This window comes from Halichoerus grypus, chromosome 8 (assembly GCF_964656455.1).
Source record: "Halichoerus grypus chromosome 8, mHalGry1.hap1.1, whole genome shotgun sequence".
Taxonomy (NCBI): Eukaryota; Metazoa; Chordata; class Mammalia; order Carnivora; family Phocidae; genus Halichoerus; species Halichoerus grypus.
In genome coordinates this window covers 76,441,585-76,469,457 of record NC_135719.1, presented here as the reverse complement: position 1 = coordinate 76,469,457, position 27,873 = coordinate 76,441,585, and the positions used below count along the sequence as shown (strand labels likewise).

Here is a 27,873-nt window from a genome sequence, read left to right as displayed (position 1 = left end):
GTCACTGACAAAGGCATGTTTTTCTCATGTTCCTGTGTTGATCATATCCTTCCACGTATTTCAGAAGAGCCACCAGAATGAAGAGTTCTTGTACTTGTTAGAAAGATTCTGGTTCCCATGGCCTTAAATTTGAGGATAAGTCAAGTTAGATAGTGGTTTGGACCGTCAGCTTTTACTAATCCAGTTTTTTAGGGAACTTGAGTATTCCCTATGCCATGCTGATGTAGAGGCACATTTCTCTACACGCTGGTGCACGGAGCCTGCCTTGGTCCCTTTCTGGACTATTTTGACCTCTGTCTTTAGTGATGAGTGATATTAAGTCTTCCTTAAACAGGTTCACATTACAGCTGGTCAGATTTCGTGTTTTTACCAATATGAATGTCATGAACTGGATTCCCTGCAGTGCCTCTTTTTTCTTTCCCTATATCTACCGATGCTTCTGATGCCATTGATTTTGAATGCCTTCACTGAAGGCGCGTGCTTGCATGCAGTGATTCATGTTTTAGGTCGCACCACACCAGCGCTAACAATGCTTCCTCTTTGAAGTTAGTGGCACCACAGGCAAAAACCCCACTTCCGTCCTCCTGAAGTCACTTCCTTGGTCCTGTCATCTGTACGACAAAAGCGAGTGACATACTAACAAGTATGCCCTGGTAATATTACTAGATTATATATTTTCCACTTGCTGAAATGAATTGGTCAATGTCATTTAAGAGAACTTCTAACAAATATCACCAATAGGTACTTAAAACAGAATGATATTTTGTGGGGTCATTTACCCTTTTGTTTTCATTTTTTAAAAGACTTTCTATTTTTAGCGCAGTTTTAGATTTACAGCAAAATTGAGAGGTACAGAGATTTTCCATATACCCCTTGTCCCTACCCAGGCATAGTCCCCTCATTATCAACATCACTCATCAGAATGGCACTTTTTTTTTAACTAAAGATTTTTTTAACCAAGGATTGCCCGTTGTAATCCAAAAGGAATCACAGGTATCAGTCAAATCATGTAAATGTTAACCTGTATTTAAGCAAAGTCATTGATTTTTTTAAGACTTTATTTTTTAGAACGCTTTTATATTCACAACAGAATTGGAAGTACAGAGATTTCCCATAATCCCCCTGCATCCACACATGCTCAGCCTCTCCCTTTATCAACGTTCCTCACCAGACGGTTCATTTTTACAACTGATGAACCTATATTGACACATTATAATCACCCAAAGTCCATTGTTTACTATAGGGTTCATTGTTGGTGTACTTTCTATGGATTTGGATAAATGTATAATGACATATATCCTTCATCATAATATCATACAGAGTATTTTTACTGCCCTAAAAATCTGTGCTCCATCTATTCATCCTCCCCCCCAAAAACCCTGGCAACCACTGATCCTTTTACTATTTCCATAGTTTTGCTTTTCCAGAACATTTACTCATTTTTTTAAAAGATTTATTTATTTGAGAGAGAGATAGCATGACTGGGAGGGGCAGAGGGAAAGGGAAAGAGAATCTCAAGCAGACTCAGCACTGAGCATGGAACCCAAGGCAGGGCTGGATCCCACAACCCTGAGATCATGACCTGAGCTGAAATCAAGAGTTGGGTGTTTAACCGACCGAGCCACCCAGGTGCCCCAACATTTACTCATTTTTAAACACTAAAATTAGCCCCATTGTTTAGAGTACAGACCACAAGCTGAGCCATGATTTGAGATCAGTTATATCCAGATACCAATTAATTGCCTGCATGACTTTTTTCATTTAAAAAAGTGCCTGGGTGACTCAGTCAGTTGGGCGTCTGCCTTCAGCTCAGGTCATGATCCCAGGACCCTGGGATCGAGCCCCGAGTCAGGCTCCCTGCTCAGCGGGAGAGTCTGCTTCTCCCTCTCTCCCCTGCTCATGCTCTCGCTAGCTCTCAAATAAATAAATAAAATCTTTTAAAAAATATATGACCTAGCCCAAAAAACAAATATTCCAGTTAAAAAAAAGGGCAGAAGACATGAGTAGACATTTTCCCAAAGAAGACATACAGATAGCTAATAGACACATGAAAGGATGCTCAATGTCATTCATCAACAGTGAAATAAAAATCAAAACTACAATGAGATATCACCTCACACCTGTCAAAATGACTAAAATTAACAACATAGGAAACAGCAACTGTTGGTGAGGATGAGGAGGAAAAGGAACCCTCTTGCACTGCTGGTGGGAATGCAAAACTGGTACAGCCACTCTGGAACAGTATGAAGTTTCCTCAAAAAATTAAAAATAAAACTACCCTCTGATCTATCAATTGCACTACTAGGTATTTACTAGGTATTTTACAAAAATATTGATTCAGAGGAATACATGCACCCCAATGTTTATAGCAACATTACCAACAATAGCCAAATTATGGAAAGAGCCCAAATGCCCAATGACTGATGAATGGATAGAGTGGAATATAACTCAGCCATAAAAAAAGAATGAAATCTTGACATTTGCAACGACGTGGATGAAGCTAGAGAGTATTATGCTAAGCAAAATAAATCAGCCAGAGAAAGACAAACACCCTATGATTTCACTTATATGTGGAATTTAAGAAACAAAACAAATGAACATGGGAAAAAAGAGAGGCAAACCAAGAAACAGACTCTTAACTATTGAGAACAAACTGATGGTTACCAGAGAGGAGGTGGGTGGGATATGGGTTAAATAGGTGATGGGTATTAAGGAGGGCAGTTGTGATGAGCACTGGGTGTTATATGTAAGGGATGAATCATTAAATTCTATGCCTGAAACTATAAAACAAAATGATAAAATCATCTTTCAAGTTAAAAAAAAAAATATATATATATATGTATATATACATACACCGTAGCCTCATACTTGTTATTCAAAAGTTAATAAGTTGACAGTCTTGTTACAATTCAGACAGTTATTTGGAACAGGAAAGAGCAGATGACCAAAAAAACAAAAAACAAAAACAACCCAAACAAAACAATAAAACATTAATTGTAGTCACAGAATTAAACTGGGAGGAACATTAGGCAGGGTGTAATTAGATGGATCCGTTTCATTTTCATTCTGGGTTTTAAAAGCAAAGAAAGCAAATAGAAATTGGAGAGTAGAATAGAACTGAAATCAGGAAGATCAAGCAAAATTCTAAGCAAGACCATTAAAAAAAATGAACCATACTGAAATGTGAGGTAACTCCTACCTTTATGAAAAATAAGTCAGTGGGTGGCCCAGTGGCTCTTATTTTTTCCCCGCATTTCAGCTCATCTGGATCTTTCCCCACAGCTCCTGTCTGTGAGTATTTGTCAGATACTGTTGATCACACCACCTTAGAACGTATCTGGAAAGTAACAAGCAGAGGAGAGTGGTAGAACTGGCCATGTTTTGATTTTTAACGATTTGATATTTTATTAGAGCCCCAAAGCTGGAATCTGGTGGCCATGGCTATCATAAGAATTGTCCTTTTAAAAGGCATTTTCCTCTTAATCTGTTGTCCAGCTCTGAGATATTCCTGGACAGTTCTTTAGGAAGAAGACTTCTGTTAGCTCATTCTCCTAGAGAGAAGGTTGTTCTTTTTTTTTTTTTTTTTTTTTTCTCTTTCCCCCTAGAGGCTTTGATAGGTTCTGTTGAAGTCTGTACACTGGGGTTTTCTAATTTTTTTAGACTGAGCTCTTTTTGTCCAAATGAAAACACACATGAAACCCCCATATACAAAACAAAAAATGAAGCTTTTCTAGATGAAGCAGAGTTTGCAGATGTTGGGATCTAGAGGATCCCCTAAATCTTCCTTCTCTCGCTGAGGCATCTTTGCTGAATGTTAAGGCTTTTTGGAAGACAGTTTGAAAACACTGCTCTAAAGTATTGGTCTTCCCATAGTGAAAGGAGTATAAAACAACCCACCTCCTGGATTTCTCACTTAGCTCTTGATTGGCTGGTGTGCTCAATTCCTATGGCCATAAATGAAAGCACTTCTCTTATTATAAACTGCATGATGATTTCAGTATTTTCTGCCTTGTGTACTATGAACCAATGAAATGCTGGATGTCAAAAGAATAAAGACATTGTCCTCCTGCAGTCTCATCGATGGCTGGGTCCTGACTTGGTTTGATTTAGCTGTGGGCATACAAACCAGCCTGTAGAAAGCCCAACGTATACCCAGTTTTAAACTCTCCCAGAAAATGAGTTTGCGATAGTGGGGAACCCAAGCCTGTGAATGGAAAGGCATGTCACTCTTTGTATTGCACTTAGCTGCCTTGTGAGCCCAGATCTCTGATGGGTGAAAAAAAAAGTATGATTTTGTAGATTATCCATCTCTTTTCAGTGATAGAAGGGAATGATGTTCTGTAACACTTCTACATTCTAAGCAGAAGCAGACTTCCCTCCCCAGATAGTTCTAATATGAAACCAAGGTTGCAGATCACATCCATAGAGTAAGGACGAAGCAGGAACCTCAGAAGACATGGGTCCCGGTCCCATCTCATAGTTGCATCTTTCCTCAGTAGTTTTTGGCAGCATTTGAAATTTACCAGGACCCTCAATAACTCTTTGGGGATTCATTATAATAAGAAAGAAAGAAAAAAGATAAGGGTTTTAATAGTCAATTTTACTGAGGCATTTATGAATTAAGAATAGTTATTTTCTTCCTCTAACTTCTTTGTCTGATTTTTTTCCCCTATATTTCAGATTTTTTTTTTTTTTTTTTTTTTTTGGAGAGAGTGCCATGGAACTTTGAGATCAGGTCTAGGTATTTGCCTGTGGGTAATCATGAGGTACTAGGTGTGATTTTCTAGAGTAAATATTTAGACCAGAAACAAAAGTAGAACCAACACATAGGCCAGAACCAAAAACCAGTCCATACACAATGGAGCTAAGGGGGAGATTGAGCATGTAGGTGGTAGCAACTATCTAACCAGTTCTCTTTAACTAAAGCAGAAAAGCTCTTAGCTCCTAAGTGAGAGACGCAAATTCCAGACTCAGAGAAAGTTGTATTAACCTCTCTGAGCCTCAGTCTTCTTTTGGAGGATGTCAAATGGATACTTTTAGGAATCCTGGAATATATACATAAGTTGACATGTATAAATTTTAGCACATTTGGGTGGCCTTGAACGCCCTTTCTTTTTGCTTGTTCAGGACTCTATCAGCTCATCAGTAACTAGAACTGGATTTGTCAACGTTTTTACTCCACCCCCCCCAAAGGATAAACATAAAAGCTAATTATTCTACAACTCTGGGTATTTACTAAACATTTAGACTTGTTAAGGTGGGCCAATCATTTGTCATGTAGATATTTGCTAACTGACTTGTGCATGGCACAGCGCTTGATGTCGGAACAAGGAGGAGACCCAGATATGCACAAAGCATAACCATTGTCCTCAAGTGGTTCCCGTGGTTTAAGGGAAATCAGACACCTATACAGTCCTAAGATGAAAAGTCCTTAAGTGCCTGAAGAGAGACGCAAAGTGCTCTTTCACTTGAGAAAAGAGCAATTACTTCTGGCTAAGAGAGATGAAGGAAGCTTTCATGACTGTGGCATTAAGCAGAGAGCAGAAGAATGGGAAGAATTTGAACTCATGGAAATGAGTAAGAAAGTCATTGAGGGACCAGTAAGAGCAACAGGCAGAGGCGAGAAAAGCTTGCTGCAAGGAGCAGCGAGTAGTTTGCCTGGGACCGGGAGCCCATGAGGGAGGGGAAGGAAAGGGTATTTGAAAGGTAATCCTATACAGTACGTTCTACACTGTTCACAGCAGTGGTGTTAAGCAGGTGTGGTATTATTCCTGCTTTTAACAGAGTTGAGGCTCAGAGGGTTAAGTGATTTGTCCAAGGAAAATATAAAACCAGATCTGTGTCTGAAAACATAAGATAGACAAGGAAAGTTAGTTTAGAACAGGGGGAACTTTGATTGCCAGGGTAGGGAATTTGAATCCTATACCGTAGTTCAGGGGTTCGCACACTACAGCCTATGGGCCAAATTTGGCGCACTACCAGTTTTTGTAAGTAAGGTTTGTTAGAACACAGCATTGCACTGCTGTTCATTCGTCTATTTTTTTATGGTTCCTTCCACACTACAACAGCAGAGCTGAGTAGTCACAGAGATCATATAGCCCAAAAGGGGAGAGGGAATGGGGGGATGGGCAAAATGGGTGAAGGGGAGGAGGAGATACAGGCTTCCAGTTATGAAGTGAATAGGTCACAGCAATAAAAGGCACAACATAAGGAATAGAGTCAATGCTTCATGATAGCGCCTTGTGGTGGCACATGGTACCTACACTGGTGGGCAGCGCAGTGTAATTTATAGAGATGTTGGAACACTGTGTTGTACACCTGAAATTCATGTAGCATAATAAAAATAATAATAAATAATAATAAAATAATAAAAATGCTTAGAAAAAAACTGTAGAAAATCAGTATGAATTCCCATTCACAATCATTCAGCTATTGTAAAAGGATCTTAACTGCTCTGCATTATTTTCCATTTTACAGATCAACCTTAAAACTGGATGGCCTCTACTTTTAAGGCAATATACCCTTAAAATCAACAATTTGATGATATTTATAGATCTTAAATGTAGAGCCTTTATAGCCCAAATGATCTATATTGGAATTGTCTGGGATATAGCTGCAATTCAGATATTAAAGAAAAATAAAGTAACTTGTCTTACCAAAAAAAAAAAAAAAAAAAAAAAAAAAAACCCACACACACACTTAAAATATTTACTATCTGGCACATTGCAGAAACCCTTTGCTAACCCTGGCTCTAGTTGATTGAGAATCACTCAAAGTTTTCTAGAAGGGAAGTGGCATTCTCAGGGTCATGCATTACTGATTGAGACCTCACTCCTCAGTGAGATGGAGGGAAGGAACTAGATCGATTAGAAGACTATTTCAGTAGTCTGCGCTCTCATCCCTTCACTCCCGGACTGTCACACTAGTCTTCCAGCAAGTCTCCCAGCCAAAACTTTGAAGCTTCGAGAGTTCAGGCAGGCAGCAATGATGAGTGGAGTGCCCTGGGTGTGAGAAAGCCATCTGTGCAGACAAGCTGATCGATGGCCCCGCCTGACCCCCAGGACTGCCGGACGCCAGGGAGTGACAGGAGGTGCCACAAACAGAGGTAGCTGTGTCGAAATGTCACTCGATGTTGCCATACCTTCCAATCGTGTGAGAGAGGTCAGAACGCTGACTTCGTATGCGAAGTCTCTGCGCGTACAAACGTCAGCAACTGAATTCAAACTTACTTAAGCCTCCTGCGGCTGATTGAAAACTGCATCTAAATTTATTTAAAGCCCTCTGAAGTTGATCACAGTGCAGACCTCTGCGTTGCAGTCTCTGCCCGCATAATTTCCAAAACACCGATTCGGAGTCCGTTTCATAGGCTCCACGGCAGCAGCTCCCGTGGCTCCTTCAGTAGGAATATGACACTGTGCCCACAGGTTTTGGAGACCGTCTGAAAGACAGATGGACTGACTCACCAGGTCAGAGCAGTTTTGAAGACCTATCTATGTGCTCTGTCGTCCCATAGTACATAACATGGCCAGATTGTCGGGATATTGAAGTGCTTATTTCTCATCAGAGGTATGATACAAAAGCGGCTGACAAACTCCTTGCCCTCTAAAAGTGATGTGGGCTTTAACGCCAAGGACCTATAGCAAATCTAGTGAGAATTTGCTGGTTGGTATCTTGCAGGATCAGTCTTAAGCATTGGCGATGTTCTTTTCAGGTGACATGAAGGGACTTTCTACTTCAGTGGGCCTTAATGGACTTGAATATTTTCCCCTAACCTTTCCTGCTGCCGGAGTTTTTACAGTTTAGAAATTAATCACCTAGTCATGCATTTATTCAGTATTTATTGGCCACTTACTATATGCCAGGCACTGTGCAAAATGCTGAGGAAAGACAGGCAGTGACATCCGATTGGAGCTTTAGAGAAGCTTTAGAGAAGCTCTGATCCAGTGTAAAAGGGCAAGGGGGAGGGGCATGAAAATGATCACAGCGCAGTGAGATGAGTGATCCCTCGAGGGGAGGTACCAACCCTCTCCAACCAAATTTACCTTTCTTTATGTAATAATGTGCCCTGGGGAAAAAAAGGTTGAAAAATATTCCACTTCGTTAATAAAATGACTTTTAATGTCCTAGAAAGTCTTAGGCAGGACCAACTACTTAATATGCGGAGCCCCTTGTTGAAAAACTCAGAATTTCAAGCCAGTGACAGCAGAGCTGTTGGCCCCATGTCACTGCATGGGTTGCAATGCCTGCTAAATCTCATGGGCTCTGCATTTTCAAGAAAATCAAGGGAGCAGTATTTGGGGAAAGTAAAGGATTTTTTCCCCCAGCTTTGTTCTATGGGTTTCCATTCATTGATGGCACGTATATCCATGCCAGGTACCATATCAAGGGCTGGGGGTTCTGCAGTAAAATATAGCTATCATCTCTACCCTCGTGGACCTACAACCTTGCTGAGAGCTTTGCCTGTGATAATTTTCATTATCTGGCCCAATTAGGTCTTGGCATATTAAATATCTTAGAAAAATATTAAACTTTCCAGTGAGCCTAACTTTATATTTTTAAATATATAGTAAATTGAAAATACAGTTTTTGAATGTATTTTTCTATAAGGAACAAATATTTTGGTGATCAGAAAAAGAAAGTTAATGTGAAAAAATACGCTTACTCAGAAGTTCTATAATATTTGAAATTTAAATTTTATCTATACTTAATTACCCCCAGGAAGTTTAAAGAAGAGAAATGTGAGGGAACAAATGCAGCCTTTGTCTTGAAGTTTTAATACAGGCACACCTTGTTTTATTATAATTTATTTCACCTCACAGACACCGTGTTTTTACAAATCGAGGGCTTGTGACAACCCTGCATCATAATAGCAAGTCTATGGGCGCCATTTTTCCAACAGCATTTGCTCACTTCACGTCTCTGTGTCATATTTTGGTATTTCTCACGTTTTGAACTTTTTCATTTCTATTATATTTGTTATGGTGATCTGTGATCAGTGATCTTTGATGTTACTATTGTAACTGTTCTGGGTGCCACAGACCATGCCCATATTAGATGGTGAACTTAATAAATGTTGTGTGTGTTCTGATTACTCCACCAAACAGCTGTTCCCTCATCTCCCTCTCTCTCCTCAGGCCTCCCTACTCCCTGAGACACAACAATATTGAAATTAGGCTAATTAATAACCCTACAATGGCCTCAAGGTGTTCAAGTGAAAGGAAGAGTCACATACACATCTCTCACTTTAAATCAAAAGCTAGAAATGATTAAGCTTAGCGAAGAAGGCATGTCAAAAGCCAAGATAGGCCAAAAGCTAGGCCTCTTGCACCAAGTAGCCAAGCTGTGAATGCAAAGGAAAAGCTCTGGTAGGAAATTAAAAATGCTACTCCAGTGAACACATGAATGATAAGAAAGTGAAATAGCCTTATTGCTGATATGGAGAAAGTCTGAGTGGTGTGGACAGAAGATCAAACCAGTCACAACACTCCCTAAGTCAAAGTCTAATCCAGGGCAAGACCCTAACTCTCTTCAATTCTATGAGGGCTGAAAGAGGTGAGGGATCTACAGAAGAAAAGTTGGAAGCTAGCAGAGGTTGGTTCATGAGGTTTCAGGAAAGAAACCATCTCCATAACATAAAAGGATAAGGCGAGGCAGCAAGTGCTGATGTGGAAGGGATAGCAAGTTATCTAGAAGAGCTAGCTAAGATCATTAATAAAGGTGGCTACACTAAACAACAAATTTTCATTGTAGATAAAACAGTCTTCTGTTGGAAAAACATGCCATCTAGGACTTTCATAGCTTGAGAGGGAAAGTCAATGCCTGGCTTCAAAGCTTCAAAGGAGAAACTGACTCTCTTGTTGGGGGCTAATGCCACTGGTGACTTGAAGTTAAAGCCACTGTTCACTTAACATTCTGAAAGCCCTAGGACCTTTAAGATTTATGCTCTATCTACTCCACCTGTACTCTATAAATGGAACAACACAGCCTGGATAATGGCACATCTGTTTACAACATGGTTTACTGAATATTTTATGCCTGCTGTTGAGAACCTATTGTTCAGAAAAAAGATTCCTTTCAAAATATGACTGCTCATTGACAATGCATCTGGTTACCCACGAACTCTGTTGGAGCTGTACAATGAGATGAATGTTGTTTTCACTCCTGCTAATGCAGTATCCACTCTGCAACCCATGGATCAAGGAGTAATTTTGATTTTCAAGTCTTGTTATTTAAGAAATATATTTCATAAGACTATAGCTGCCATAGATAGTGATTCCTCTGATGGATCTGGGCAAAGTGAGTTGAAAACCTTCTGGAAAGGATTCACCATTCTAGATCCCATTAGGAATATATGTGATTCATGGGAAGAGATCAAAATACCAACATTAACAGGAGTTTGGAAGAAGTTGATTCCAACCTTCATGGATGACTTTGAGGGTTCAAGACTTCAGTGGAGGAGGGGCGCCTGGGTGGCTCAGTCATTAAGCGTCTGCCTTCGGCTCAGGTCATGATCCCAGGGTCCTGGGATCGAGCCCCGCATCGGGCTCCCTGCTCAGTGGGGAGCCTGCTTCTCCCTCTCCCACTCCCCCTGCTTGTGTTCCCTCTCTCGCTGTATCTCTCTTTGTCAAACAAATAAAATCTTAAAAAAAAAAAAAAAGACTTCAGTGGAGGAAATAAGTGCAGATGTGGTAGAAAAAGCAAGAGAACAAGAATTAGAAGTGGAGCCTGAAGATGTCACTGAATTGCCGCAATCTTATGATAAAGTTTTAATAGATGAGGAGTTGCTTCTTACTGATGAGCAAAGAAAGTGTTTTTTGAGATGGAATCTACTTTTGGAGAAAATTATGTGAAGATTGATGAAATGACAACTAAGGATTTAGAAAATTACATAACATTAGTTGATAAAGCAGCAGCAGGGTTTGGGAGGATTGACTTTAATTTTGGAAGAAATTCTACTGTGGGTAAAATGCTATCAAATGTAAAATGCTATCTCATGCTGCTGAGAAACTATTCGTGAAAGGAAGAGTCAACTGATTTGCCAAGCTTTACTGTTGTCTTATTTTAAGAAATTGACACAGCCATCCCAACCCTCAGTGGCCATCAACATCAAGGCAACACCCTCCACCAGCACAAAGATTCCAACTCTCTGAAAGCTCAGATAATGGTTAGCATGTTTTAGCAATAACGTATTTTTTAATTAAGGTATGTACATTTTTTAGACATAATGTTATCACTCAATAGGCTACAGTATAGTGTAAATATAACTTTTATATGCACTGTGAAACCAAAAAATTGATTTGACTCTATTGCAATATTGGCTTTATTGCAGTGGTCTGGAATTAAACCCACAATATCTCCAAGGTATGCCTGTAGCTTCTCTTATTTTATTTGGTTGAGAAATTTTTGCCATACCTACACCAAAGTTCAGCTTCTAGATATGGCTTTTAATTTTTTTTATTTTTTAAAGAGAGAGAGAGAGCACAAGAAGGGAGAGTGGCAGGCAGAGGGAGAAGCAGGCTCCCCGTTGAGCAAGGAGCCCAATGTAGGACTAGATCCCAGGACCCTGGGATCATGACCTGAGCCCAAGGCAGACACTTAACTGACTGAGCCATCCAGGCATCCCTAGATACGACTTTTAGAATCTGTGTTCAGATCTGAAAAGTTAAAATGAATTCTTTGGTTTGCTTTCAGGTTACATCTTAATGATATTCCTGCAAGATAGTACTTTGCTAATAGTGCCACTTACTTCATTTGTAGTCAGAAACTCTTGTCATGCATTCTAAAGAAATTCCTTTACCTCTGTGATGGAAGATTCCATAACGGTTATCCCTTATTGACCACTTGCTATATACCTGGTATACTAACTGTTTTGCATATATTAATTCATTTAATCTTCACAGTAATACCGTGTGGTTGACATTAACCTCCATTTTATAGATAAGGAAACTGAAATTTAGAAATGTCGATTAAGTTGCTCCAAGTCTTCTAATAACTGGCGAGAGGTAGAATCAAGTCTCGCCGATGCCGAAGTTCAGTGCCACCAAGCTGTGCCTTCTCCCCACCCCGTTGTGACTTCTAAGAGCGCCCTGTGAAAGGGAGATAATAAAATGGAAGGAGAATGTTTGGAGAAGAGCAGGGTGGAGTCACTGGAATCAGAGTTGTCCTGGCAAGTCTGGGGTGTGTATGTGACTGCCTGTAGTCTTCAGAGCCATCACTGACCAGTAGCAAAATGTTTGCTGTGGGGACAAGACCTTAGGTTGGCTCCCCTCCCCTCTGCCTCCGCATCCCCAACCACTGGCATCACTCTGACCTGCTGAGAACATCGAGAGTGGCTCCAGGGCTGCCGAGGGATGTGGGAATTGGGGAAAGGCAGTGCTGAGCAGGAGCATGGTCCAAGACCAACTTCGAAACAAGAGACCAGAATCCTCAGGGGGAAAGGAACCACTAAAGCAAAAGATGACCCCCACCAAAAGCTCCCTAAAAGTAAGGAGGCCTGGGGGGCAATAGTAACTCCAAACCATTTCATTGGAATTGGGATTAAACAGTCACTGTGATAAAATGTGCTCTTTGAAAACACATCTTGCTAGAGAGAAGCCAAGAAGAGGCGATTCTACAAACTGTGACCTCATCTACAGCACCATCATCTTGGCTTGCAAGTCCCTTAATAGTCAGAGGGTCCGATGTAGTCTGACCTGGATTTGATCCTTTGGGTGCATTCTCTTCTTGTATGGGTATAGTCATAGTGATTGCTGCAAACAGAAACGTTTAGAAACATTCAGTGGTGTATCCTCTCAGACCTATGTCAGTGTTGAGAAGCGCCCATTCTCCAGGCAGCTCTGAAGATGTATTTCTTAGGTTATATAAATCATTACTCATCTTGTCTCATTTTTATTTCGTTTCTGAAACACCAGTCAGCACGTTGAATTCATTGTAACTTACTTGTGCATGTGGGCAGGGAGATTGGATTACTAAACATGGATTTTAAGTAAATTGTGTAAAATTAGCTAAGTGAAGAAATAAGGCACTCAGCTACTTCTTTGATATTAAGCAAGTATGTGATTGATATTGAGCAAAAGATTTTCATTTGAGACCCTGAAGCAAAAGCATGTTCATTTTTTTAAATGTCTAGGTTGCTAGATCTTTATTTAATATTTAAAAAGTATTTTTGAAAAAAAATTTGAAAATAAAGAAACATACAAAGGATAATATAACACATCCATATTCCCACCACTTAGAATTAACTGTTAACATTTTGCTACATATTCAATATTTTATAATAAAAAAACAAAATATTATAGATAAAAGTGAAATTCTATTTGACCCAATGCCATCTCTTCTTCTATTTTTTCTAGTGATAAGCTCTATCACGAAACTAGTGAGTATCTTTCCAGTCTCTATATAAATATAGGTAGGTGTTTGTATGTGTGTTTATACACACATGCACGCGTCCATGAACAATATTGTTTTGTGAATACTGTTTGTATATGTACCACATACACAGTAACAACAGTAGGAAACCTATAGTGAGTGATTACACTGTGCCTGGAGCTGCAGTAGAGATAGTCTCAGTCCTTTCAATGACTATGGAGCAGCACTATTATTATTAGAGGTTACTTGCCCAGGGTCACACAGCCTGGCCAAGAATTAATCCCACCATCAGGCTCTGGAGCCCGAGCTCTTGACCATCATGCTAGATGGCCTCCTCAATATATCACTCTACAGAATTCTTCACTCTCTCAGTACCATGTTTCTGATATCTGTAATTGTTGAGTTTGTAAATCTAGTTCATTCCTTTTCACAGTTATACCATATTCCACTAAATGAGCATAGTATATAAGCAGCATTGTAAGGTGGTTAGGACCTATAAAATAGCAATATCGAAAATTTCCATCTCACCAGGCCAGGTGAGAATTAAATGGTTGAATTCAAATAAAGCAGATAGAGCGGTACCTGGCACTGAGTAAGCACCCAATAAATGTTAGCTGGTATTATTTGCTATTATCATCTATCTGTTATTCTAAGGATCATAATCATTAGGTTGTTTCCAATTTGTCATTATTGCATATATTGCCCCAGAGAAAGCCCTGTGTCTACATATGTAGGTTTCTTCTTGTTCTCTCCCTAGAAGGAACTGATGGCTCATAGGGTGTGCATGTTCTCAGTTTCACCTGATATTGCCAAAGCCAGCTCTGCCAATCTACACTCCTCCCTAATGAACTGTTTGGCACTTCCCATTTCCCCATGTCCTCAATGAGAGTTGATATTGTGTAACTATTGGATGTGCAAATATGATGCTATAATTCATATACTGTGAAGTTTGCCCGTTTAAAGTGTGCAGTTTGGTGGTTTTTAGTATATTCACCAGGATGTGCCACCATCACCACAACCTAATTCTGGGAGAAACCCCTTTACCCATTAGCAGTCAGTCTCCCCTGTCCCCCACCCCAACCTCTGGTTTGTCATCCAGTTTCAATCTCTATAGATTTGCCTATTCTCAACATTTCCTATAAATGCAATCATATGATACGTAGATTTTCGAGGCTCTTCCATGCTGTGGCGTGTATCAGCACTTCATTCTTTTTCGTGGCCCAGTAATATTCCACTGTGTGGATAAACCACATTTTGTTTATCCATTTCTGTTGTTTCTTCTCTTGGCAATTATGAATAATGTTGCTATAAACATTCATATGAAAATTTTTGTATGAACATATATTTTCATTTTCTTGGATATGCCTATATATTTATATACCTAGCTATGGAATTGCTGGGTCGTATGATAACTATGCTTAATATTTTGAGACACTGCCAAAGTGACTACACCCTTTTCTAATCCCCTCAGCAATGTATGAGGGCTCCAATTTCATCCACCTCTGTACCTACTTGTTACTATCTTTCTTTTTAATTCCAGCCATCCTATGCAGTGTTATCTTGTGGCTTTGATTAGTATTGCCCTGATGACTAATGATGTTGAGCATCTTTTCATAGGCTTATTAGCCTTCTGTATGTCATCTTTGGCCTGTTTTTTCACTGGGCAGTTTGTCTTTTTATTGGAGTTATGAGAGTTCTTCATATATTCTGAATACAAGTCCCATATTGGATATATGATTTACAAAGATTGTCTCCCATCTTGTGGGTTGCCTTTTTACTTTATTGACATGAATTGGTATATTTTAATATTTGTAGTTTTCATATGTTTCCTCAAAACTGTCAAAATTTTCAAAATTGTCTCTGTATTATCTACTGAGTGGATCACAAGCCAGAGAGCCTTGAAGTGTTCACTGAGAGTAAAGTGAGTGCACCTAGCATTCCATAGATCCGAAGAAGCTCCTGCATTGGTCACCTGAGGTCATCTAGGTGAGACCCTCAGCCAGTGAAGGAAATTCAGTTTTGATAATCTAGAAAACATGCCTTCACATCTGATTAGAGTTCAAATTTGATCATTTAAAGGCATTGAGAACCCATTCTTTATTTCCAAACTGTCAGTTGGTTAATTCAAAAGCATTTGGATACTGTTTAACCTGGCCTCTTACTCTTTCTCTCTCTCTCTCTCCCTCCCTCCCTCCCTCCCTCTCTCTCTCTCTCTCTCTCCCTCCCTTCCTCCTGCCCCTCTCCCCTCCCCACTCCCTGTTTTGATTTCAGATTGAAAATGGCTCAGGAATCAGTCAGCAAGCTGACATCAGAGAAGAAAGTGGAGACAAAGAAAATCAATCCCACGGCTAGTCTGGTGAGACGCATGTTTCAACATAACCTCAAGATTTTTCATTATAACTGAGGTGCATCCGGGAGTGTGTCTGAATTTAAAGGATAAAACTCAGAGGAATGAGTAGTATCCAGATTCTCAGTTCCCATCCCAGAGTAGCCTAGGTAAGAAGGGAGTGAGGAACAAAACACGACTTACTGTATTCTCCCAGCGAACCCAACACAGATCATTTCCTGATCAAGCAAATTTAGTCACTTGCCATCTCACACCCTTCCACACCCCAGGCCAGCATCCCCTTATGTCAAAGCACATTTCTCCTGAAATAGTTGAGCATTTAAGAAAGGGGTAGAGATTATACTCTTTAGATAATTGGGAAAACCGAGATGCAGAAAGATACAGCCTACCTAGGATCACTTCGCAAATGAGTAACAGAGACCAGCCCAGACTCTTGATCCCCTGACGTCTCTCCAGGAGCTAGAAACTTGGAGGCTAGTCGGTCTTCCCAGCTGTGGGAAGTCCGTAGTACCATTCAGGAAGGTTCACAATGAAGCTCTACCTATACGTTAGAGACAGTAGTCGGAATAGCTAAATGGTTAGGAACCCAAAGTGTTGGGGTTCAAATCCCAGCTTAGCCACTTACTAGTTGTAAAACCTTCATGAAATTACTTTGCTTATTTTGGGAAAAGAGAGAAATAATACTACCTTTGCTTTAGGATGATTTTGAGGAAACAGAGAGACATAGAAAATGTCTGGCGTATAATAAGCGCTTAAAAATGTTGGCTGTTTTTCTTGTTACTACAAATTTTGGCAGCATTTGTTGGCACTTCCCTAGAGAACAGCAGTGAGTGGTAAATGGGAGTATTGCTCTCCTCAGTTTGATTTTCAGACCCTACCTCCCCTGTGCCCTGGTATCCCACAACTACTTGTTTTTATCCTTTTGAATTACAAGGACCATTTGCCAGCTCTTTAAACTTTTTGACCGTCTAAGTGAGGTTTAAGTTGTGAAGTGAGATTTTTTTTTTTCTGCTGATTGGTTAGGGTGTCTCTCCTAACAGCCCCATCAGCAGCTAAATGAATGTTGCATGAGATGTGGAGAAGTCGGGGTCCTACAGCTTGAGCAGGAAAAGCTGCAGTTAGTGCACGTAGCTCCTGAATGGACACATCCTCTGTGCCCCTTCAGTGGTGTATTCAGTACATTCACTTGTATGATTTTCGGTAGCAATGGGTTCAACCCTGACTTTTGTCTTCCTCGTTAGTCCTCCTACACCCCTTTCCCCAGCCCCCTTATTTGGGCCTCTATCCTAACTTTTCTGGCCAAATCTTATTTCCAGGGACGCAGAATGGATTCAGCCCTGGAGACAAAGGGGAAACAGTGGGTTTATTTACTGTGGCATTATTTATTTATTTATTATTTATTTATTTTAAGATTTTATTTATTTATTTGACAGAGAGAGACACAGCGAGAGAGGGAACACAAGCAGGGGGAGTGGGAGAGGGAGAAGCAGGCTTCCTGCCGAACAGGGAGCCCGATGCGGGGCTTGATCCCAGGACCCTAACATCATGACCTGAGCCAAAGGCAGAAGCTTAACGACTGAGCCACCCAGGCGCCCCTACTGTGGCATTTTTTATAGGTGACCTCCACTGTGAGCTAGCTCCCAGTTGCAGTCCTCAACTTGATAGGGTTGTTTCTTTTGTTGTTGTTTATTTGGGTGGGAATTCAGGAAGAGCTCGTAAACTGATTCCTGATTCAAGTTCACAAGTCAGAGATGGGATCCAAACTCAGGATGGGTGTTTAGAAATCACCAGCTTGAGGGGCGCCTGGGTGGCTCAGTTGTTAAGCATCTGCCTTCAGCTCAGGTCATGATCCCAGGGTCCTGGGATTGAGCCCCACATCGGGCTCCCTGCTTAACAGGAAGCCTGCTTCTCCCTCTCCCACTCCCCCTGCTTGTGTTCCCTCTCTCACTGTGTCTCTCTCTGTCAAATAAATAAATAAATAGAATTTTAAAAAAATATTTAGAAATCACCAGCTTGAGTTTACATGTAGGCCACTTTAGTAACTCAGTGCATCACATCTCATAGATCACAAGCAGCTGAGGATCTGTTCACAAGGGGCCTCTCCATGCAAAGGAGTATACCTCTTCCATTTCTTTTTTAAAAGCCTTTTATGTGCTCACTCCAAGAGTGGATACACCCATTCTCACTATGCTTAATATTTTATTTCTCTAAAGTCCTAGAATGGTGAGGATCCATGCTTCTGTTTTGTATTTTCTTGTCTGTATTTATATCTTGCCAGCAGCCTTTCATGTCCTTCATCTTTAGAAGGCTATCCCTGGGCAGGAAGCTCAGGGAGAGCAGAGCAGAACATCCATGGTAAAATGGGAGTTTCCTCCACGCTACGTGGATGGATTAAATCTGCTCCTCTTCCATTTTGCATAGCCTTTGTTCAGTTCCACCATCTTGACCATACGCAGATGTATTCAGCTTGGAAACAGTGATTTTTTCCTATCTAGACTCCCCAGAAACTATTTCTTAAGCATTCCCTAATTCCATTAGTAGACTGAGCATGGGGGTAGGAGGAATCTTTGAGTAACTGCAAAGTTAGGACCTTTGTCACAGAGGAAGAGAACAGACCAGCCTTGCATGGTAAAGGTCAGTCTTTTAGATGGATATCATTGATTGATTAGCTGGTTATTCATTGTTTTTGGAAAGTAAGGGGAATAGGTTGGGAGGAGCAGGTAACAGGATTTCAGGAAAGAAGGATAGAATTACTCTCATTTCTACGGCATTGAGTACAACTCTATTCATCATTCGAGGCCAAAACTTTGAGAAATTTATCAAAGTTTGAGAAAGATGAAAATTAAGAACAAAGAATGATAATGAACTCCTATTTTTTCCTCAAACAACAGAAAGAAAGACTGCGTCAGAAGGAAGCCAGCGTGACCACTAACTAACACAGAGCCATGTGAGAATGACAGCAGCAAGATGCATTTTCTTGCATCGTCTTTTGCAACACTAGTGCTGCAGGAAGTTCTTGAAAGATACGTCACCACATGTTGGTTTTGCTCATCTCTTTCTGAGGTCATTGCAGTAAGCACCTCGTGCCTTCTTAAGGGAGTCCCTTGTTAAGCCACAGGAACAATGAGAAATTGTTTAAGGGAACATTGTAGGGATATTTGATTATTGTTTCTTGTAGAGGTCCAAAGTCATGCCATTACAACACCAGAAGAAATACCAAGATTTTCCAAATGTTTTTAAAAGTGGAGATTTCAAGCTTTCTAATCCAAGCTTGATATATATAAACTTGTGACAGAAAAAGAGAAGGATCTTTTATGACAATTGCCTTAAGAGGATTCGAGCCTTGATCTTTCCACACTGCTGGTGTGACTATTGATCTTAATTTTGATCCTGTTGTGGCAAGATCCTACAGTATTTTTCTCACCAAAAATGTTGAAACTTACCAAAATTATTTTTTAAGACATCCAAGACTATGGATTTTCCAGATGAGAGAAATGGTTATTTTGTTGTTGTTGTTGTTGTTGTTGTTGTCGTCCATATAATGGAAAGGACAGAAAATGGAATTATACATGGGTAGAGAGAGAGTTAAATAGCCATAAACTTGACCCTGGAGAAGAAATTACTGTACGGGGAGTTGACATCAGCTATTAAGCAAGACCCATTCTTTTGTTTTTCTGTGAGTTCATTGTGGTTTCCTTGTCCAGCAGAAATTCTCTACCCTTATTCTCGAAAGAAACAGTGATACCCAAGCCAAGACAGGCTTGGAGGTCAAAGTACCTGCTTGGGCAAGTGACCCAGTCCCAGCACATTTCACATTTCAGAATGTTCGTGAATGGGTAAGGCCATGTTGGCATTCAGCTGAGCTCTGCATCATGTTCTGGGACTGTGTGTGTCTGTACCTCTCCCACCAACCTCAGGAGGCAATTTCCAGACAAGAGAGCAAATGCTACTAACAGCCTTTCATCATGACACTGACAGGCACGTGACCTAGGGTGAAGCAGGAGTCTTTGATGTTGAAAAAATTAAGACCATAAAAAAGATTCTTTACATCAAAATGAAAAGAAGGTGATTACATTAATATTAAGCTTTGAGTGGAATATCATGGACAGGCAGCTTTTTCTGACCCTGGGAGCCCATATGATCGCTGCCCCTTGAATCACAAGGGAAACCACCTTTGGACCTCTCCCCTGACATTTTTTTCCTTAAGTCACCTCTCTTCTAATCTATCTTGTGAGAGGAGAAGAGAGAGGACTGGGCTTGAATTGAGAATAGGATCAAAGACTATCCATTTTCGGCCTTGAAGGGAAAGAGGTCCAAGCCTTCTCCAGTTGGTGGACGACAGTCTAGAGGTGGGTAAGAACCTTAAAACCCTTCCTGATTGGGCTGCCATGTGTGGCCTTGCCCCCGGCCCCAGCCTCTTCCCAGAACCTCTCAATTTGCCAGGTACCTGAGTGTCCCCCCAGGACTGCCTGCTAATGATCAGTCCCCTCAGGGACTCCCTAATAGAGTCAGCTAATTAAAGTAGCCCTGTATCCTAATATAATGCAGTCAGGATCAAATCAAATCACAGAAGCCATATTTGTGCAGGTGCTAACCACCTTCTCTAATAATTCAAAAGAAAGGAATATGGTAGCATGGTTGGGTCTTTTTTTTTTTCTCCCCCCAGTTCAAAATAAGAGATGAGACAAGCAAAACAAAAAAGCTGGTAAGGAGCTGACATTACTAAAAGAAGTTGCTCGTGAGCCAGAAGCTTTCCATACTGCTTTCTTATATTGTTTCTCTTCATTTTCACTCAACTGTGAAGAAAACCTAAGAAATTCATTGATTTAAAACAAATTCCATTTACAGTCATCCTGTGCTCTGGGACATTCCTTCTAATTTTATCATGCAGAAGAAAAGTGCCTGTCTTTTCCATGCTCGGGGGACCAACTCTGAGTTCAGTGAGATCAACATATGTCTAGATCCTCACTGGTTCCCACAGACTTGATGGGCGAGCGCAGCATGTGCTTTCAGTGGAGTCACTGGTCCACTTCAGGTCTCTAAAGAGGATACTCACAAGAAAATCACGGACAGTAAACAGGCCTGTCACTATGGCCACATAACCCTGCAAGAACATGCTCTCGGGGAACCAGTGCTGAAGAAGAATGAGTGGAAATATTTAATGTGAGAATTAGACAAAGGCAGCCCAAGTTGGATTCCATTCACATGGACAGACTAGCCACTGGCGGTAAAATGCTTATTTCTAAAGACTATACTTTGCCTGCTCTGTTGGTAAACCTGGCGATTTTGTCAGACTAGTCAAATATAATAAGTTAGTGTATTAAGACACTAGGGCAGAATCTCCATTATTCTCACCCATTTTGGGTCCTGCATTGTGTATCTGGGTGCCCCCTCCATACATTTACTGCAGTGTTGGCACAGCCTTTGTTTCTAACGGAAGTCGATGCTCAGTGAAATTTCACAAGAGCTTGTTCAAGGTGGGCCATCTAAAACAACCTGGAGCCCCTTGAAATTATCCCTCTAAAATGCAATTGAGATTATGGTAAATGCAACAGCTGTCTCTAAAGGTTTCATGGAGAGGAAGTAGTTAGTGTACCACTTAAGCAGCTTGAGCATTTCGGGCAAGCAGGGTTTAAGTGGCTTTTCTAAGAACAGCCTTCCCCAAACTAGAGAGAGAGTGGCCAGTATTGCTACTCTGTGTTTAACCAGACACTCACACCCAACTTTACTAGTCAGACTCTGAAAAACCTTGACTTAGAAGCAACATCGTCTCTTCCTAGCCAGGAGTCATTACATCTGAGGACATAGTTGGTTGGATAGCAGTTTAGACTCTTGCATGAGTAACCTGAAATCATCATCAAGCATGCAAGTATATCATATATTACACTAAAACATGATATAAACATGTTAGGTAAAAAGCATCAGGCCTGTGAGACGTCAAAGATGAGGTTAGAAGGAGGTGTACTGTATGGCTTTTAACACAAAAGGCAGCTTAATGGTGCGGGTAGGGGCGGAGGGCACAGAAAGAGAAAAGTGTGGCCAAGCAGAAATAGATGATCATGATGACGATGGACCTGCTGCCTTTTGAATCCTTGAGTTGACATGTCTCTTCAAATGCCCACCAAAAGTACCTAGGAATAATGGAAAAACAATTTCTGAAATCTGGGAAGTAGAATAAGGAAACCCAGCTGTGTGAGTACATCTTTAAATGTTCTAGCCAAAACAAATTGGCAGTATGGTTGAGGAATCAATTGCCAGATTGGGTGCTAGTCTTGGACCCCTCTTACCCCCCAGTAAGCTACTGAGCCCCCCCCTTAGGCACCTCTTTTTTTCCCTAAGAACCATAAGGAAAGGCATTTCCTAAATGAACAGCTTATATGATGCTGGTGGAGAAACTGGAGAAACTAAAGGAAGGAATGAAACTCTGGGGGTGGTATTGGAAACCTCCTTGCTACGGTTCTTCCAAGGACCAGGATTGGATGTAGCAGAAGAGTCATGTTATTTTTGGAAAAGATTTGCCTGTTGGCCTGGGATTGTACATCTCTCTGTAGATTATACTGTGCACAATGGGGCATTTTCATGTTAATTATATTCTTGTTTTCTCGAATGTTGTATTTTCTCATTTCTGTTTCTGCTTTTCCCTTGCCTGACATCATAGACACAGATCACTGCACACAACATTGCATGCAGCAGTATAGCCTAAGACAGTGCCTAGTCCAAGTATCAAGGGGAATTAGCAATGCAGACCTGCAGCCTCTTTCCCTGTAATCAGACTATAACCTTAACAGGGAAACCTCTTCGTTCCCTGACTTCCTAAATCAGCTTATTTTGTGGTACTCTCCCCTCCTCAAATAAAGATAAAACCAACTTGGGGCTTTCTGTGTCAGGGAGGAGAAAGAAGTCCAAAATATATAGCTTTTTTTCCCCAAAAATATCTGGTCCAAATATCAAATATATCATTTTATAAAGTAGATTTGTGCATTATTTTCTTTGATTCTGCCTGTTCTAAAAAAAAAAAAAAAAAAAACCAAAAGCTGGAAGGGAAAGAAAAAGCATCAGATTTGGTAATTTGCAAATTAGTTTATTAATTTCTAAACCACACAAAACATGGACATACTGTGAAATCCAATGTTGTGGAAATCCTGAGCACAGAAAAATTGGAACAGCTCTGTGAGCTGATGAGCATGGACAAAGTAAGAGCTCTCTGGGGCCTGCTTGAGACTTTAGCCTCAACCAGGCAATTTTTAGAGTTTGGATTCAAAAGAGTCAAAGATTGCCCTGAATAGTGTACTTTTTTAAAAGCCACATACAAGGAAAAGTGGTGTGATATAATGGAAGAAGTGGCCAGACCATTACACCATCCTTACTCTGCATTCTCTTAAGAACAGTTGATAAATGTGTGGAACATCTGGAAGGCCATCAAAACCACAATTCATATATCAGCTATTGTACCTTTAGGAACAATTCAGCTGAAGAAAGTGGGCTGAATGAAGGAATGAACTTTCATTCATGTCAGCTACTTTGTCATCATGAAGAAATTGGCAACACAAGAGAAAAGGCTATGAGGCCAAACTAATAGTATTTAATATTTGAAAAGTATGAATCATTTTTAGCCTTGCCACAATGCAAGTAACTTCTTGGTTATGTTTCCACCTTCTAGCTACAGAGAAAAACAATCCAGCTGCTTGGAACCTTCCCTATTATTGGTGCAAAAGTCACTTAAAGAAAAGCACCTTTGGAAACTGGCCTCCGCATGGCTGGCTGCTTGCAGACATGCATCACAGTATTTATAACCCCATTAGCAATTGAATCCAGGCATCACTAGGCTCTTACTCACAGCTGAGGGTGTGACCAAGAGGCCCATTTTGTGTCATTTCTACACACACGTCAGTTGTTGACACCTTGTTAGAGCACTGAATGCTAGTTTCACAATTCTTCATTTCCCCTTCCAAGGAGTGGGCAATCTACCAAACCCTCCCAAATCGACTTTTTGCTGCGAAGGAGTGAATTCAAGAGCATTTTAACATGCAGGGTTGAAGCCAATTCAGTAGCCTTAGTTGTGCCAAGACTCTTAATCAACACTGTGATATAAACCTAGCATTTGGGAAATTTGTGTAGTTGACAACTTAATTGGAAATGCGAAGATATTAAAATGGCAGCCATCTAACTCTGTCTCTTCAAACCCTCGTGCAGCTTCTACCAGCAGAGATGTTAAGGAAGCAAATCAAGCCTCAGTCAAACTGTCCTCAAGGAGAGCTTACTAGGTTCGCTTCCCCTCTACTCCAGCCCCTCTCTCAACCAGCCTGGTGATAACTAGTAACACAAAAAAACCTTCTCCTTTTCATCCTTCTCTTCTCTGGTGTGATGGTTCACTTCAGTCAGGAGCTCAAATGAACTCCAGACTTTATTGCATATTACATCTATGAAGTACTTGTTCATGAATTTTGTCTGCATTCTATGATCTGGAGAAGACCAACTTAATCTCATTTTTTTTAATAGGAAAGTGGTAGCTAACACCATTAATTTATCCTTCTGTATTCCATCTATGCTCATATAACTTTCTGTTTTTTAATCTTCTCTTAAATGTACTAAAAAACACCAGTCTGCCTCCTTTTCTGAAAGCTAACCCAAATAGTTCTGGGAGCTATTTTTTTATGCTTTTTGTGAAATTTGATAGCATTGGGCTAGAAAAACGCAAATGAGCCCATAGTTTCCAGCAGAAAGTCACCTCCCAAAAATTTGTCATTCTTCTCCATGGAGTAAGCAACTTCTACTATATTTAGGCTATTTTGTAGGCTGAGCATTTCCCTAAATTCTACCTGTACAGACACCAAGGGGCTCTCTGTCTTTGAAACTGTAAGGAGGTCTTACAAGAGAGTGAGTATTTCTCCCCATATATATAGTGGGAGCCCCCAATATGTTATCTTATACTTTTCCTGCATTCATTCTTAGGCATGCATTCACCGTGGTTTGTCAACATCTTTGGCAAAATTGTACTTCCTTTCCTTCATTGTCCTCTTCCAGAGCTTGCTTCTATTCTTGTCTCATGAAACAAATGTATTTTCATTTATTCAACTGGGCCAGCTTTCCAAAATGAAAGGCTAGTTCCATAGACACCTGAGTATACAAGGAAATTATTCTCTACCTCCCCATGGCATGGACAATAAATGTGTTCAGGAATGAACAACTCTCTGGGAACTCTTGGGATGATTTTGAATTCCAGGGTTCTATGAGAAGCAAAAAAATGGGTATGTAGCATACAAAAATTGTACTACTCTTCCCAATAAGAGGTTAGAAGGAGATTCAAAATCTTTACATCTTAGATAGGTTTGAGTGAACTATAAGTAGCTCATTTTTTTTTCCTTTCTTCTTGACAACTTGTCCCTGGCTATAATCTTACTTTTTCATATCTGACTCCCAACACATAAAGAAGGTGGTTTCAGCCTCACTGGGACTGCACTCTTCCAAAGACATCCATTTCCTTTGGAAACAAATCTGTGAGTGAGGGGAAAGTAGTGTAATTCTCCTGTCTGTCCAGAGTGACATACGTAGGATTTTGGGGTCCACCAAAAGGATAGGTCTATCCCAAATCATTAATTTTACAATTCTGTAATGCTTCAATTTCTCGAGACACAAATAATGTGACCCTACTGTTAGTAAAATGTATAATCTTCAAAGAATATAAGCGTTATGAAAAAAGGACTTCCCTTTAAAGAAGAGTCTAAAACCCTCCTAAAAAGGCAGAAACTTATAAAATTCAAAATTGAACAATTTTTTTTAGAGAAAACATGTCATTGATTCATCATAGTTTTTTCCTCTTATTGAGTTTTAATTTAGACTAGCATGGGAAGCAGGGTGCCCCTGGACTTTGATTTAGGGGATCGTGCTTTGGCCTGGAAAATCAGCACTGAGCTGCATGCCCAGAACCTAAGTGAAATCAGTCAGCATCCTAATAGGAATCAGGCCTAACAAATGTAAATTACTTCAAGTCCTTTAGGGCTTAGTTTTCTCAGTGACACCCTGGACCCCAGACGCTGCTTCCTAAAATGCATTTGATCCATGCGGTGATGTCTCCATAGGGTCTTGGGAGATTGTAAGCGATGGGATGTGGGAGTAGAGCAGGAGACGGGGAGAAGGAAATTTTGAACATGGTGGCCAGGGTGCAATGTTTTGCTGATCTAATGCACTGTTGGGAGGCTGGTGATTTTTGCCTTGCTTATATCACGGATGACCTTTCAGTGGCAGCTCCAGGAATCTCATCAGGCAAATGAGACTGTTCAGTATCTCCTATTAGTCAGTGCCTGACAATGTGCTGGAAAAGCAGGTACCCTAGTGAAACTGGCCTGTGTTCAGATTCATTCCCATGGGGCTGGTTATGCATGGGCCTTCCTGTTTTGTCCACACCTGTCCAAAACTCACTGTGGCACCTACTTCGTGTCACTTTTCTCGCTTCAGTACTCGTGCTTCGGCCTCCCCTTCCTTCAGAGCCCACGGCTTTTCCCCTCACTTTACCTTTATAGTTTCTCCAGAATCCAGCCTTAATTACCCCCTCCCTCCCTCCCCTCAAGCCTGATGCGCCATTCCCCAGCCCTTTGGACGGGGTGCTCTGCTGTCACCAAGTGAGACACAGCACTGTGACTGCCTCCTGTTAATGTCAGCATCACCTCATCACTTAGGCAAAGAGGGAAAAATCCATAAAAGAGATGGAAAATACATTTCTTTTTTCGTCTTATTCTCTATTTTAAGAAGGTCTTCGAAGGGAGGGTTCTAGGCCGTTTCAATTTCTCCTAGATTGTACTTTAAGCCTGTCTAATTAGGGACCATCCTTTGATAAGTTATAAATCAGTCCAGTCTCACCATCTAGGATGCGTAAGACTAAAGTTTTGAATCTGAAGGAACTTTTCTGTGCTGCTGGACAAATTGACTTAATTCTGTGCAAACAGTTTGAATCACAGGCTTTTTATTGCCACCCCATTCTTACTACTACTCATGATCCAAACATCTACACGAATCTGGATCAGGATGTTGACAATTTGTGGTTATTTTCAGATCAACAGTAACTGTTACACTCTTGAAAGTGCTTAAAAAGAAAGGGTAAGCATGTCCTGAGTAATCAGTCTTTGAACCTGGAAAAATTTGGCTTCTCTGTTAAATATTAGATCAATCTGTAGATGTAATCTTAAATTTTCAGCAATAATGAAGACAGTTTGGGAAACGAGAAGGCACTTTAAAGACATGAAACCTTACATTACATGCTCTTGGACATTTTTTAATATAATAAGCTAATTGGATTCAGGTATTTTTTCCCTTTAAATTTTTAAAAATATGTATTTCTAATTTGTTTGCATATTTAATTTTGTCAAAGCTGAGAAATGTTCATTAGTTGGATTTGTAAATGTCATTTGCAACCAAATGAAGTATTTATTTTTAAAAAGAAAGGGTGAAGGAACCAATATTGACTTGTACATAATGAAAATATATGTGTGTGTCTATATATATATATTTTTTTTTTTTTTTTCCTCCTTGACACTATTTGGTCACCACATCAAGTGTATTTTTGTACATAACATATTGGTTAGGAAATGTAGATTGTCTATTCAAAGAATTCTATCTCTGTGATAGATTATATTTATCCTAATCTGTTGATACTTCTGTAATTTGTTTTAAGAGATAGAACTCTATTTTTTGGAATTTGCAGAGAACTGCACTCATGGCTTCCAAATGTAAATATGATGAGAATATTTTAATAAATCTTGGTTTCACGCCTGCTGGTGTGTGGTGCAGATTTGTTTTCAGGAGAACTTCGGACTGTCTCCCAACAGTACTTTCATATGGAGAATACCAGTCATCTGGAACGTTCCTTACTGATCAAGTGCAGTGTTATTACTGAGCTGCAAGAGCTGGGTCTTGGTAAGTCCATCCTGTTTCCTTCCTTCTCCCCTTTCCATCCCACCAACAGTGAGCGATCTGGCTAGGTGTTCAAGGCGAACCTGGAGCAGACAAGCCCAGCCAGGTACTGGCTCAGCTAGGCTGACCAAAACAACACTGCCTGAAGATAAATCACCCAAGGTGGGGGCATATGGGCAGAACCACAAGTATGGATGACTTCAAGCTATGGGTTAGTAAACTATATACCAGGGAAACCGAACAGAAATATA

General features: G+C 40.4%; 1 protein-coding gene across 3 annotated transcripts in view; it reads left to right on the top strand.

Annotated features, from left to right (window-relative positions):
- Window positions 1-27,482, top strand: part of FMN1 (formin 1) — a 430,597-nt gene extending 403,115 nt beyond the window's left edge. For all 3 annotated transcript variants that reach the window (XM_078053416.1, XM_078053419.1, XM_078053417.1), the window contains 2 exons: window positions 15,640-15,724; window positions 18,607-27,482. In XM_078053416.1, the coding sequence (XP_077909542.1) occupies window positions 15,640-15,724; window positions 18,607-18,651 (130 nt within the window). In that variant the 3' untranslated portion in view covers window positions 18,652-27,482. The remainder of the gene's footprint in view (window positions 1-15,639; window positions 15,725-18,606) is intronic.
- Window positions 27,483-27,873: the final 391 nt, after the last annotated feature.